This window comes from Gekko japonicus, unplaced genomic scaffold (genome assembly GCF_001447785.1).
Source record: "Gekko japonicus isolate JY-2015 unplaced genomic scaffold, Gekko_japonicus_V1.1 scaffold534, whole genome shotgun sequence".
NCBI lineage: Eukaryota > Metazoa > Chordata > Lepidosauria > Squamata > Gekkonidae > Gekko > Gekko japonicus.
The window spans coordinates 519,182-534,063 of record NW_015172021.1 but is presented as its reverse complement, the minus strand read 5'-3'; the positions used below and the strand labels follow the sequence as shown (position 1 = coordinate 534,063).

The following is a 14,882-nucleotide window of genomic DNA, read 5'->3' as shown; positions in this document are numbered from 1 at the left end:
ACTGTGGATGCTGCAGCTGGCATATTGATTGCCATGGAAGTGGCCTCATGTTCATCTTCAGAGAGCAACCCAGAGGATTGTAGGGCAGTTGCTGGTGCATCAACCGCAGGTACCTGCTAAAGATCTGAAGCAGATGATATCAAAGGGTACAACTTTTTAACAACCCCTGGAAATAGTTTGTTCGTTATTGGCTTTGCCCACTCTGCCTTCATCTGTCTCACATAGAATTCAGGAGAGAGGAAGGCTCTTTCTGAGCAATCAGCTGGAGGAAAGAACTCATCAATGAGCTCTGTGCCATCTTTCTGCGCTTGGGCATTAGCACTCTTGTCCCCTGCCTTTTGGGGTCCCTGTATATTGAGTGCTGATAGGGTCTAAGACAGCAAATACTGAAAAACCTCGCCCTTGAAATATCTAAAGGACTGGTCTGAGACAATCATTTCCCCCTATTCACCGTAATTACATGAAAAACCCCCCTCCCCCTTTCACCAGAGACATGTGAGAGGCTATCCCTCTCACGTGAAGGTGGATCAAATAGGCAGTGCTCCTTGGGAAACCCTTTTTGTGCCGCTTTGGTGGGCCAGCTGCCTCTGTCCTTGCGCCTCCAAGGAGAGGGGGAGGGGAGGAGGATATAGTAGCCCCATGACTCCCTGATCTGCAGAAATGCGCTATTTCCTCCCCCATGGCTGTTATAAAGAAGGCCATCACATTTGGAAATAAGGGGACAGACCTGGGGTTGCCAACATTACCACTCTGCAACTCGTCATCTTCCTTGGCCCCTTGAGCACTATCAGCACAATCATGCCTAGGTTGATGAACCCAATTGAACCATAGGTCTCAAGGGGCGCCATGTGCGGGATTAGGCTCTGCTCGCCATTCCCGTCTTAAAGCATAGAGTGGCCAGTGGACTCCAAAATGGCCGCTGAGGCATGCGCGGGCTCAATAAATGCTGCAGGGGTGTGCGGCTGTTGGGCGCGCTTTGGAATGCCATCCTTGCCTTGCTCTGCTGGTTGAGCGTTGGCCACCGCCACGGCCTCTATCTCCGGAGTGGAGAGAAATCCATTGCTATCCTCTCTTAATGCCACAGAAAGCGGTCTGTGAGATCCCCTCCCATTAAGAGACCAACCAGCCCAGCAATGCTCAACCTCAAAAGGGGAGTGGGGGGAGAGGATAACATATAGGAAGGAAGAAGAAAAGGAATTTTTTTTCTCCTTAAGTTTCTTCAGAGAGAGGGAACAGCAAAGATGGAAGGAGAAAGTGAAAGTAAGTTAACTCAGAAAGATAGGGTTAGGCAGAGCCTACACCTAGCTGCTCTCCCTTCTGAGGCAGGAAAAGAACTGAGCCTAGGGTGACTCCCACTACAGGAAACAGGAAGTAATTGAAATTAGTCCTGCCACCCTAAGTGATGGATGGGAATCACCCACAAGATGTCCTCCACCTCAGGGGGAGAATTCCGATTCTTTTCTTTCCCTTTAAGGACGGAGAATACTTTTTTGGTTTTGCCGCTGTCACAGCCGACTTATGGCGATCCTGGCGGATGTTCAAGGCAAGAGACATTCAGAGGCGGTTTGCCATCGCTGGCCTCTGCGCAGCGGCCTGGACTTCCTTGTTAGTCTCCCATCCAAATACCAACCAAGGCCGACCCTGCTTAGCTTCCAGGATCTAACAATCTCAGGCTAGCCTGGGCTACCCAGGTCAGGGGAGAGAATACGTTGCCCAGTCCACAAAGTGGTACTTACTGTAAGTGGTACTTACTGTCTTTAAGGGCAGTGGCAAACTCTGGTCCCCCTCTCTTCTTGAACTTGGGGAAGGTATCCGGCTGCGGAAGCTGGTTAGCAGTCACGAGGGCCTTCTGCAGCTTGATCCTCCCTTCCAGGAGCTGGTCCCACAGTGCTTCAGACGAGAGAAAAGAACACGACACAGCCTGAGCACGGCCCTTCCCCTTTCCGGAGCCACGGGGCTTCCCAGACAACTGATGCCACAAAGACAAGACACACAGTTCCCTCCCCCGCCCGGCAGACTGGCAGAAGCTAGTTTTCTTCGCCGATAATCATTTAAAAGAAACCAAAACACAAATGACAAATAGGAAAGTAAATTAAATGGAAAAATTAACAAATTAAACAAACCCATCCGTGTCCGTTTAAAACTTGAACAGGTGCAGACTCTTTTAAACAAAAGCTGCAAATGGGTCTTTTGTTTGAACATGTCAGTGCTATTCCTGAAAGAGGACCAGAGAAATTGCCTTTATCTTTCCTCAGAGGACACATTTTTAAAGGTGGAAGGGGAAGGGCGGAATAATGAAGGAACAGTGCAGGAGACGTGGCTGATACTTGGAAAAGTCAATGGAGTAATACTTCACATTCCGAGAGTGTTTTCAGGATTCAGAGGGCCTAGAGCACATTGCCTTGTTAGAATCCTTACAACGGCCCTGCAGATTAGGCTAGTCTCATTGCTGAGAGCAGGGGGCTTGCTAAAGCCACTAAAGTAAATTCACGGCAGAAGCAAGATTTGAAACAGGGATCTCTCAGGGACGCTCACTGACTTAGTCGCTAGACTGGCTGCAAAAATGATTGCTGCGGACCAAAGAGATTAAATTATTTTATTACCTATTTACTTTTATCACACTAGCCATCAGGTTCCTTTATATATACATGTCACTTCATCCAGGAAGATCTCCAGCAGGGGTCCCCAACCTTTTTGAGCCAGTGGGCATGTCCATAATTCTGACATGGCATGGTGGGAACATCCAGAAAATGGCTCCCACAGCTTAGCTTCAGTCACACAGTGAAGATCTTGTGTTGTGGTGGCAGCTGTTGCCAAAGCAATGTTTCTAAAAAATCTGCACAGACAACCTGATCTCCAGCAGCCAATCAGAAGCCTTGCTGGGCAAAAGCCCTCCCTGGGCCCACTCACTTCCTGAAAACACTTAGTGGGCACCAGGGAAGGTGTCAGTGGGCACCATAAGAACCTAAGAGAAGCCAGTGTTGGATCAGGCCAATGGCCCACCCTGTCCAACACTCTGTGTCACACAGTGGCCAGAAATACCAGGGGCCACCAGGAGGTCCATCAGTGGGCACTGTGTTGGGGACCCCTACTCTCCAGTGCAGGATGGCTTTTGTTTTGTTAACTAGAAGGCAAGGCATACTTTAAACAACAACAGCTCCAGAAAAGCCCTGCCTACTAACCTATTTGATTTATCACAGCTCTCCCCTTCTCTACTTCTTCGCCCACTTTGTCTTCAGAGAACGTCAAAAGCGTCCCATCGTCCTTGCTCTCTTCCGCACCCACTACTTCATCCTCCACTTCAGAGCTTTCCTCGGAAACGGCTTCATCGCTGCTGCCTTCTTCCACACTGCCCTCGTCCTCCTCATCCCCGCTCTCAATTTCATCCATCCCCTCAGCAAACTTCTCAAAATCGTCAATAGCCTGGAAACAGAAAGCTGCTTTCTTCAGGGTCGCTGGCGGATGGCTCTCTTTCTCCTCACCACGGTCAACACTGGGTGGAGCGGACGCCTCCTCCTCCTCCTCCTCCTCCTCCATGTCTGGGTCTTCTTCATCATCCAACTCCTCCTCCAGGGATTCACTGCCCAGGTCACTTTCATCGGTTTCCTCTTCCCCCGAAGTTTGCTCTGTCAATTACAAAAAAGGGAATAATTAACCCTCGTCCAGTGCAATTCCATCCACCCGCAACAAGAGTTGGTTGCACACAGAGAAGTAAAAGCCAGTACAGTGCATTTATTTGTTTAGACAATTATACTATGTTTTTCTCCCGAAGGAGTCTTGTAACGTGTTTCTTCCCTCCTCCGCCCAGGCTAGGCTGAGACTGTATGACTGGCCCAAAGTTCACCCTGTGAGCCTCAATGGCAAGGTTCCCCCCCCAAAAAAAAACCCTGGGTCTCCCAGATCTTAGATGCTTTACCCACTATGCCACACTGGCTCTTGGGTAGAAAACAGCGCATGGGCCTTCAAGCAGGGAGATCTGAGTTCGGCTACCCTCTCAGCCAGCAAGCTCTGTCACTGTCCTCAAGACATTCATTCACGCTCTTGCTTTCATCTTAGATCTGCTGCCCCCTCTGACCTTTTTAGTCAATCGGTTAATCTAACTAGGTTGCCAGCCTTCAGGTACCCAGAGATCAGTGTTCTTGTCATTGTCAATAAACACATACACCAAGCGAAAAAGTTGGCTGGATCCACCCCTAGAGATGGGAGGGCCCAGAAAGAAACAGAGGGGGAGAAAGAGTTATTTCCTCTTAAGGTAGGATTTTTCTAATTTCCTCTTATGGTAGTCCCTCTGGCTTGGAGTAGGAGCTCCAGACCTCCTACCAAGCACAGGGGGTATGCAGGAACTGGAGAGGTCAGCCAGGGCCACTCAAATAGGAGCCATGCAACAAAAGAAATTTGCATAGCCTATCGAGCGAGCAGAGGCATGACCTAACCAGTTCCTGGATGACTTCCCCCCACTGAAGAAGAACCCTGATCCAACCAATTGGTTGGCAAAGTGTTGCCATCTGGGAAAACAATGGCAGGATACAAATGTCATTGTCAATAAACACATACACCGAACAAAAAGGTTGGCTGGATCCACCCCTAGAGATGGGAGGGCCCAGAAAGAAACAGAGGGGGAGAAAGAGTTATTTCCTCTTAAGGTAGGATTTTTCTAATTTCCTCTTATGGTAGTCCCTCTGGCTTGGAGTAGGAGCTCCAGACCTCCTACCAAGCACAGGGGGTATGCAGGAACTGGAGAGGTCAGCCAGGGCCACTCAAATAGGAGCCATGCAACAAAAGAAATTTGCATAGCCTATCGAGCGAGCAGAGGCATGACCTAACCAGTTCCTGGATGACTTCCCCCCACTGAAGAAGAACCCTGATCCAACCAATTGGTTGGCAAAGTGTTGCCATCTGGGAAAACAATGGCAGGATACAAATGTCATTGTCAATAAACACATACACCGAACAAAAAGGTTGGCTGGATCCACCGCCCAGAAAGAAACAGAGGGGGAGAAAGAGTTGTTTCTAAGCAATTTATAAAAAATTGAGATAATGGGTGAGCAACACAAGGCAATCAAGTTCCCTTCCGTACATTTTTATCAAAGGGGGAAACTGAAGACAAGCAGGATACAATTCCCAAGATCCATCAGGGTAAAAAAAAGAGTTGCCCATATCCTTCCCACTGACCTGACAGAGACCTGACACAAGTCTTTGGGAAGGGGGAATTAGCTAGGGAGGCAAAGTGAAGTTTCACACCTAAGAAGATCTGAAACAATTATCACTATAGAAAAACAACTTCACACTAGAACTTATCCATAATTTTATTAAAAGGCAGACCACACTCAAACATTCCCCCCCCCAAAAAAATTAAGTGGACTTTTCAAATGCAGATTTTATTCTGAAATTCTCATCTGAAGTTCTCCCCAGATTCTGAAGTTCCATGTTACGTGCTCTTGTTTCCAAGTTGGAACTGATGCATTAGGTGGTCCAATGTTCTATTCCCAAATTCTGTGCAGAGCAACTGTGCACGCATTTAAAGCCATGGCTTTAAATACCTTCAGTTCATTTGCCTCTTTTCCCCCCTCTTTGCCAGTGAGCACAAATGCAGTGATAAAGCACAGCAAAACCGTCATAATATGGCCTCAGTGTATCAAGCTACATGGAGATTTTTTTATGCTGTGTTTTACCAATGTGAAGGAACGCACATGTACAAAAGAAATACTGGTGCCTACTTTCTTAAAACACGGCACAACATACAATCACAGTGCACTGTTTTCCGAATCCACCCACCTATAAAAGTAATGAAAAAGGCAAAAAAAAAAAATGCTGAAAACTGAACTGAACACATGAAGCTGCCTGATATGGAATCAGGCTATTGGTCCATCATGGTCAGTATCGTCTACTCAGACTGACAGCTGCTTTCCGGGGTCTCAGGCAGAAGAGGTCTTTCACACTGCCTTCTGCCTAGTGGCTTTTGTTTGTTTGTTTGTTTGTTTTTAACTAGAGAAGCCAAGGACTGAACCCAAGACCTTCTGCATGCAAAGAAAATTCATTTTTAAAATTCACCTCATTAAACTGGAATTAAAGAAGAATGGAACTCCACACCAACACAAACATTAGAACAACGAAGGCGGAGGAGGAGGAGGAGGAGAAGAAGAAAAAGACTGGATTTATACCCCGCCCTTCACTACCCAAAGGTGTCTCAGAGCGGCTTACAAACTCCTTTCCCTTCCCCTCCCCACAACAGACACCCTGTGAGGCGGGTGGGGCTGAGAGAGCTCTTGACAGAAACTGCTCTTTTTCAAGAACAGCTCTTATCAGAGCTACGGCTTGCCCAAGGTCATCCAGCCAGGTGCAAGTGGAGGAGTGGGGAATCAAAGCCGGTTCTCCCAGATAAGAGTCCGCACACTTAACCACTACACCAAACTGGCAAAAGAGTGAAAACAGTGTAAAATCCAGTCATTCCTACTTCCTTTCTTTTTAAAATTAATAAGAAGACTGCTGGACAGGCATTAAATACTATCTGATCTACAGATTTTTTAAAAAACCCAAAAGTAATGAACTTCATGGCACAGATATAGGGCTGGCTGAATGATACACAACTGCTGACCATTAAGCCAACCACAGGACAGGAAGATGTGGGGCGGGAAACTTTGCATGGCTGCAGTTTCATCCAATGTGGAGCAATTGCGGGGTGTGATACAGGCAAGATACCATGGATAAAAACAAAAAAGGTGGGCACAGCATTTTGCCACAACCAATGCATGGCTGTGCTGGACCAGAGCAAAGCTTCTCCCGTAACAGCCCAACAATGGCTGGACAGGTACCCCATAGCACCTGCAAGCAAGTCTTTAAGGTAAGAGGGCTGTTCCCCATTTGCCTTCAACAGCTGATTTATCAAGAGGTATAATGCCCCTGAACATGGAGGTTGTATCTGATACCCACTGGGAGAAGAGCCTTTTTGGTAGTTGCCCCACGCTACAGAATTCTCTGTAGTGCCCTCTGAAAACCCATCTGCAATATCATTTCACTCTTTTGATTTCTCCTCCTCCCCCAGGCATTCACAAGCAGGACTCTGAGCGGCTGCAATTTTAATGTGCCACTTCATTGGCAACCAATTGCAGTTTTCAAATTTCAGCTTTACAGGAATAGTATTGTGCTTAACGGTCTGTAAACAACTTTGAATATTTTAATATTAAAAAATACCATTGCCAAGTCTACCCAAGTCACATTTCAATCCTTTTAAAGAAGGCACCTAAGCTACTATCTGTAGCCACATCTTGGGGTGGCAAATACCCTAAGTTAACCCTAATCCCTATTTCTTCCCCATGAGCAACAACCAACACAACGCCATCTGGTGGGGCATGCAAAATGTGTGACAATGTGTGACACAGAAAGCTGTCTTAGTCTTCAACTCCAGACCCTGGGTTTTATTTAGTCCAAATGCACTTTATTTCAACTGGCAACAACTCTCCAGACCCTCAGACAGAGACCTTTCATTATTACTAGGGACCATTTCCATTGAAGTTCACTCACAGCCTCTCTACGGATAAAAGCAACTCCCGGATAAAGTGGTTTCCAATTTTACAAAATTGGCTTTCCCCCAAAAAAGGAAGCTGGGAAATGTAGTCTGTGTGCGTGCATGTGTTTTGTAAGGATTCTGAGAATGCCCTCCAAGGACGCCCATTGCCCAAGACTCCCTGGAATGGAAGAAGTTATGCTGTGAAACCAGGTTAAAAGGTGTAGCAGAGACATGCCCTGAAGAGCCAGTGTGGAGTCGCGATCAGAGTCTGAGGCTAGTATCTGAGAGGCCCAGGTCTGAATCCTCACTCTGCCAATGGAAACCTGCTGGGAGACCTGAGACCAGGATCACACTCTTGGCCGTATCTACCTCACAGGGGTTTTGTGGTGTTAAAAATGGAGGAGACGAGAAGGACATAAGCCATTTTGGGTCCCCTCTGGGGAGGAAGGTGGGGTATAAATGAAGTAAACAAACAAACACCCTTGTTTCCAAAGACAAAAGAGTTTGGCAAGAGAGAAGATTAAATAGAAGGAACACAGCAGAGTGCAAATGCTCACCCCACAGCTGGTCTTCCAAGGCTTTGCGAGACGTCGCCTTCCCACGGTATCGCTGATCGGCATCCAGGAGGCTGGAGGAGACGCTTTTCCGTATGAGACCAATGGCAGGAAGATCATCTTCAGGGACCCCTTCATCAAACTTGTCAACAACTCTGGCCGCAGTGGCTGGGAAGAAAGAGTGGGGAAGGGGGGCTTTGTCGTCATTTGGTGAAGCCAAACAAGCTGGTCTTTCCCCAAGCCCCCTTCCTTCCCGCTCTACTTTCTCATGCTACATCCTACTCTTCAAACAGCCTCCCCTCTATCAAGTTACTCCTCCTTTTTATCTGGAAAGAGTGGAGGGCAGCTTCAAGTCTGTGTGGAGATTTCCGTAGCATTCTTGGTGTATTGACCCTTGAGCCAAGATGGTGGCTGGAGCCATGGAAGACCCAGGTATGAATTCCCACTCAGCCATGAAGCTTACTGGATGCATGTGGACCAGTTAGATGAATTCTGGCAGCCTACAGTTAAATGTTGGGAAGATAAAATGTAGGAATGAAACACCTATGCTGCTCCAAAGTCTTTGGAGGAAGATCAAGATAAAAATAGAATACACAGCCTATTTTTTTAAAAAGACCACTAAAGTAAATCACTAATATTCCTCTTTTATAGGCTAGGCTAGCCCAATTTATAGGCTAGTCCAATCTTGTTATATCTTGGAAGCTAAACAGGGTTGGTTAGTACTCGGATGGGAGACCTCCAAGGAATACCAGGGTCGTGATCCAGAGGCAGGCAATGACAAACCAACTCTGAATGTCTCTTGCCTTGAAAACCCCATGTGGTCTCCAGAAGTCAACTGCGACTTGACGGTACTTTCCAGCACTGCAGTTAGACTTTTGTCTTCGTTAAAACAGAAGTCTCGGTCAGCCTTAACCACACGACAAATATTGGTGGGGAGAATCTTATTTGGTCTGTATTTACTAACCCAAAGCCCGGTTCCAAATCCCCACTGCCACCAAGCAAACCCATGTTTACAGCAGCAGAAAGATCTCACAATACCCAGACACTGAAAATGAGATGGCAGAAAAACAGCATGAACTATGGGAGAAAGACACTTATTATTAATCACCCACACTGTGGGTATTTGGAGGTTACTTTCCTACCACCACAAGTGTTTATCTGTCTGTGGTGGAGTATACGTTTCACGGTGAAGCCCACTGTTCGTGCCAATGCTAATGCTTCACCTTCAACACTTTCCTGAGTCAGTTATCCTTTGGGGAAAACAACAAGAGACATTTTTCATCCCAATACAGTACATTGCCTGGGATGGCAAAAGGAAACCCATACCAAAATCAGTTGATTTTTAGGGCTGTTGTGTGTACAGAATGAAAACGATGCTGAACTCTGAGGAAATTATTTAGCAGTATGCAGATGACACAGTTCTAAAGGACCAAACTGGAGAGTCACTTCTCTATGAATTTTGCCCCCCCCCCCGGCAATCGGGGAGACATTATATCTATTTTTAAAAAATATTACTACCTACATATCCTTTCACTTTCTAAGTAGGAGGAAGAATTTGCTTCTAAGAGAGAAGGAAGCATGTACTCCCAAAAACTGGCTCCCAATCATTGTCTCCTTGTTTACAAAGTTCATATGTAAAGGTAAAGGTTTCCCTTGCTTGAAAGCCAGTCGAATCTGACTCTAGGGTTGCGGTGCTCATCTCCGTTTCCAAGCCGAAGAGCCAGCACTGCCCGAAGACATTTCCGTAGTCATGTGGCCGGCATGACTAAACGCCAAGGCACACGGAATGCTGTTACCTTCCCACCAAAGCAGTACCTGTTTATATACTTGCAATTCCTTGCTTTCGAACTGCTAGGTTGGCAGGAGCTGGAACCAGAGATGGGAGCTCACTCCGTCATGCGGCACTTGGGGGCATATAATGGGAGAGGCAGTCCTGTAAGTATGAGGAGCCCAGATTGGATAAGAGAGCAGTGGCGCAAGCGGTAAAACGCATGCATTAACATCATAGCGAACAGCCCTATGGCTGTTCGAGACCCACCGCGGCAGGGGTGAGCTCCCGGCCCTAGTCCTAGCTCCCGCCCACCCAGCGGTTCGAAAGCAAGTAAGAACAATAAAGCAAGTAGATAAATGGGTACCTGCCCTTAGAAGGGTAGGGGGCACCCTCCTCCAAGTGGGGATGTGGTGGGAATATCGGTGACGGTGACGACAACAGCAGTGGCGGCAGAGTAACGGCGCAGCGTGGCGATCCCTGGAGGCCAGAAGGGAAAAGCAGCAGCGTCCGGCACTCAGCGACGGCAGAGGTGGTGGTGGAGTCGCGGAAGAGCACACGGTGACGTAAAAAGCACAGGCGCGGCGGAGCCGGATGTGGACATAGCAGTGTTCCCTCTAAGCTGAGTTAGTGTGAGCTAGCTCACAGTTTTTTAGCCTCCGGCTCACACATTTTTGTCTTAGCTCAGGAAGGATGGCTCCAGAGCAGACTAATTCATACAGCAGCCTAATCGCTGGCTCACAACTTTAATGCCAGCAGCTCACAAAGTAGGATTTTTGCTCACAAGACTCCACAGCTTAGGGGGAACATTGCTTGCAACGTATCTGTAAACCGCTCTGAGACCTTCGGGTCTGAGCGGTATATAAACCAAATGTAATAAATAAATAATAATAATAAATAATTGTTATGGGCTTTAAGGGTACTACCAGGGCTGCTGCGTAAGGGAGTTGCTTTCAATTGGATTAGACAAATTCATCCATCAGTGGTTACTAGCCATGGGGACTAAAGACTTATGGCAAGCCCATATGGCAAAAAATTGAGGCCTCCATTCCGAAAGCCTGAAGGCACAGGAACTTTGCCCAGTCCCTGCAAGGCAAACCAGAGGGCCAAACACACCCTGCAGGAAACAGCATTCCTGGAGACCGAGGCAGCTACTTGGCTGCATTCAGACATCACAATAAAACAAAGTTGACTCATACTGAGCAAGAATAGGTCTCTTCACCGTGCCTGAAAGTGCGAAATACCCTGTGGGACAACCTTTTTGAGCCTGCAGGCACCTCTGGATTTCTGACACAGTGTGATGGGTGCAGCCACAAAATGGCTGCAAGTGGGAGGTGGGTGGAGCCAGTCACAAAATGGCTGCCGCAGCTTACCTAAAGTCGCACAATCAAGATACTTGTGCTGTGGTGGCATCTGCTGCTAAAGCAGCGCTTTTTAAAAATCTGTCCAGCCAATCAAACCTCCCCTGGCCAGTCAGAAGCCTTGCTGGGCAAATGCCCCCACCCACTTTCTAAAAACACTTGGCAGGTGCCGGGAAAGGAGTTGGCGGGCGCTATGGCAACCACGAGCACCATGCTGGGGAGCCCTGATCTAGGATAAAGTAATTCTTCTGGCAGGCCAGAAGAGAGCGAAAGCAGTGATGGCGCAGGAAGTTTCACGGTTAAGGGGGCCACAGCTAAAAAAGCAGGTTTGTTCAGGTTCAAGTCCAGGATTTATACTCTGGGTTTCACAAGGGGTACATGCCGAACTTTAATACGACCCATTGGTAGACATTCAAAGTGTTATTTTACAACAGGTAACAAAAAAAAACCCCGAGAATGCAAGGAAGTTTTGGCTGCAAGAGATTAGAGAAACAAAAAAAGACTGTAAGAAAGTTTTGGCTACAAGAGGTCTAAACAACTAGACAAACCAAAAAAAAACAAGAATGCAAGGAAGTTTTGGCTACAACAGATCTAAACACCTAGACATTTTAAAGTGAGTAAAATTTGGACGATTGTGGCTTTCTCACATTCCCCTCCCCGCCAACCACCTCTACTCAAAACCGAGGGAATCGGTTATTACACCAAATTAAATTCCAGCCTTGCTTCATTTTCATCCATGTGTGTGGCACCCTATACGCAAAGTTACAGGGTTAGGGCTGCTCAGCCAGGTGAGCGATCCGATTGCCTCAATATCACTAAGAGCTTTTCCGGGGGGGGGGGGGGGTCTCTCCCCTGCGCATTTGGAAATAGTCATACCCTGATTATGGATGCCACTGACTTAGGATGTGGAGAACTAAACATAGCCTACATACGATGAAATTGTTGAATTCTCAAGGTGGCACTGAACGGCAAACACTTATTTCAGTGTTTACTCATAAGTCTGAAAGATTCTACACAGCTTTTAGCAAGTCATTGAAAGCCCAGGAAGAGAACAAAGACGTACCAACAGCAGATACAACATTCCCAGTTGCTTAACCACGGCTGATCAGTCAGGCGCTCCTCCGCTCTGCTCTCACAGCAGTTTCCACCCCTTCCTTCCCCTTGTCTGTACTGGCCAGGGAGGAACACCTTCCTTGAACCTAAGTTCAAGCCACAGCTTGGAACTTGTTGGCAAACCTTGGTTCAAGACAACCGCATTGAACACTCTGCCTGGGAAGCCAGTTTGGTGTAGTGGTTAAGTGTGCAGAGTCTAATCTGGGAGAGCCGGGTTTGATTCCCCACTCCTCCATTTGCAGCTGCTGGATGACCCTGGGCAAGCCATAGTTCTGTCAGAGCTGTTTTTGAAAAAGAGCAGTTTCTGTCAGCGCTCTCTCGGCCCCACCTACCTCACAGGATGTCTGTTGTGGGGAGGGGAAAGGAGTTTGTAAGCCACTCTGAGACTCCGAGGGAAGGGCAGGGTATAAATCCAATCTCTTCTTCTCCTGTAACCTCACAGCTGGATTACTGCAATGAGCTTTACATGGGGCCGCCCTTGAAGATAACTGGGAAACTACAACTGTTCCAGAATGCAACAGACCAACTGATGTCAGGGACTAGCTGCTGGAAACATACGTTTGGGAAACATACGTTTGAAACAGGTACACTGGCTGCCAGGCCTTTTCCGAGTTCAATTCAAAGCACTGGTTATGACCTTTAAACACTTTGTGACCTGGGACCAACAAATCTCACCCTGGCTGTGAATTCACCAGAAAGCCTGTGTCATAACTAACCCTGGATCAGAACTGTGACTCATCTCGCACAGCATCCTTTCATAACGTAGCCAACTAGCTTCCCCATGGGGGGGGAACAGGGTAAAGGGACCAAGCCCTTCCCCAATGTGGCCTCCCAATACTACCCTGTTTCCCCGAAAATAAGACCTACCCCAAAAATAAGCCCTAGCAGGATTTCTATGCATTTGTGGTATAAGCCCTAGTGTGTCTTCTTGGGAAAAATAAATATAAGACCGTGTCTTATTTTCGGGGAAACAAAGTATTCAGAGGTTTTTTGCATCATGATGTGGAGGCTTCCCTTTAGTCACCATGGCTACTAACCACTGATGGATGAATCTGTCTAATCCAATCGAAAGCAACCCCCTTACTCAGCAGCCTTAACAATCTGGGCTCCTCATACATACAGGTCCACCTTTCCCATGACATTACCCCCCCCGCACTCCCTTCGGTCATCCTGTAGGAGCATTTTGCTGGTGCCCAGCCCAACAATGGCTCAGTTAGCCGTCAGCAGGGAAACGGCCTTCTCAGCAGTGGCCCCTACCCAGCAAAAGATGCTCTCCAATGACGCCTGTGCCGTGCCGGACTTGTTTTTTTGGTTTCCACAAAGCATGGAAGGCTGAATTGTTTAGATTGGCCTTTGGAGAGCAATCCACATGTCCGTGTTGCTTTTGTCTGGATATGGAACTAGGGTTGCCAGGTCTGGGTTGGAAAATACCTGGAGACTTTGGGGGAGGACCCAGAAGTGGGTGGAGTTTGGGGAGGGGAGGGGCCTCAGCAGGGTATAACGCCACAGAGTCCACCCTCCAAAGCAGCTATTTTTTCCAGGGGAGCTGATCTCTGTCAGCTGGAGATCAGTTGTAAAAGCAGATCTCCAGGCCCCCCTGGAGGCTGGCAACCCTATAGGGAGCGTGTGTGTGTATAACTGCTAGTATTTCATATATTTCCTCGGCAGTCTCTCATCCGAGTACTAACCATGGACGACTCTGCTTAGCTTTCAAGCTCTGCCAAAGCGAGGCTATCAGGCTACTCATTTCCACCCAACCCGACCACATTATTTTTTTGCAAAAGATCCAGACATGCACCAGTGTTCCCTCTAAACTGGGTTAGTGTGAGTTAGCTCAGTTTCTTGGCCTCCAGCACACAGATTTTCGTCTCGGCTCAGGAAGGAGGGCTCTGGAGCAAACTGATTCATGCAGTAGCCAAATCGCTCTCACAACTTCAATGCCAGGAGCTCACAAAGTAGAACTTTTGCTCACATGACTCCACAGCTTAGAGGGAGTGTTGACACGCACTAACCATACACACACACGACCCTTCCCGCCAGAAGAGACCTCGCCCAGAATACTGGCTGAAGCTTTGCCGCCGCCGCCCCCCGTCGCAGGTGACTCCCAAGCAGGGGTAGATTAACTATTAAACAGACTAAGCACGTGTTTAGGGCACCAGGGCCAAAGGGGGCACCACAAAGTTGGGAAAAGGGTGAAAAGGGGGAAAAAAAGAATGAAGATTTGTAAAAAAGAATTTTGATAAGACTGGTGCACATTGATCATGGTGCACCCTAGTGTTATCTTATATTTTTTTGTTGGCGAGGTGCAGTGTCATAGGCTATGACACCAAGATTGGGGGTACCAAGACTGGTCAATGCTTAGGGCACCAGTGAGCCTTAATCCGCCCCTGCCCCCAAGCGGGGCAGGTCACTCTTCACCGCCTCATCCTGCTACACACGCAGAAGGTCCGCGTGCGTGAAGGGCACCGCTCGCCCCCTCCCTCCATCCCCCCCAGCTCAGGCCCGTTTCCACCAGAAAGCGCCCAGACCCACGTGGCAGGGGAGAGCCCCGGACGGGGGTGCAGGGCGGCCTTTCCCGG

General features: G+C 47.9%; 1 protein-coding gene across 1 annotated transcript in view; it reads right to left on the bottom strand.

Annotated features, from left to right (window-relative positions):
* The window catches only part of AATF (apoptosis antagonizing transcription factor), a 154,044-nt gene that overhangs the window by 110,311 nt on the left and 28,851 nt on the right, over positions 1 to 14,882 (bottom strand). Inside the window, exons 2-4 of the mRNA XM_015420509.1 lie at positions 8,065 to 8,229; positions 3,183 to 3,626; positions 1,753 to 1,890 (exon numbers count right to left, since the gene is read on the bottom strand). Of these exons, the coding sequence (XP_015275995.1) occupies positions 1,753 to 1,890; positions 3,183 to 3,626; positions 8,065 to 8,229 (747 nt within the window). The remainder of the gene's footprint in view (positions 1 to 1,752; positions 1,891 to 3,182; positions 3,627 to 8,064; positions 8,230 to 14,882) is intronic.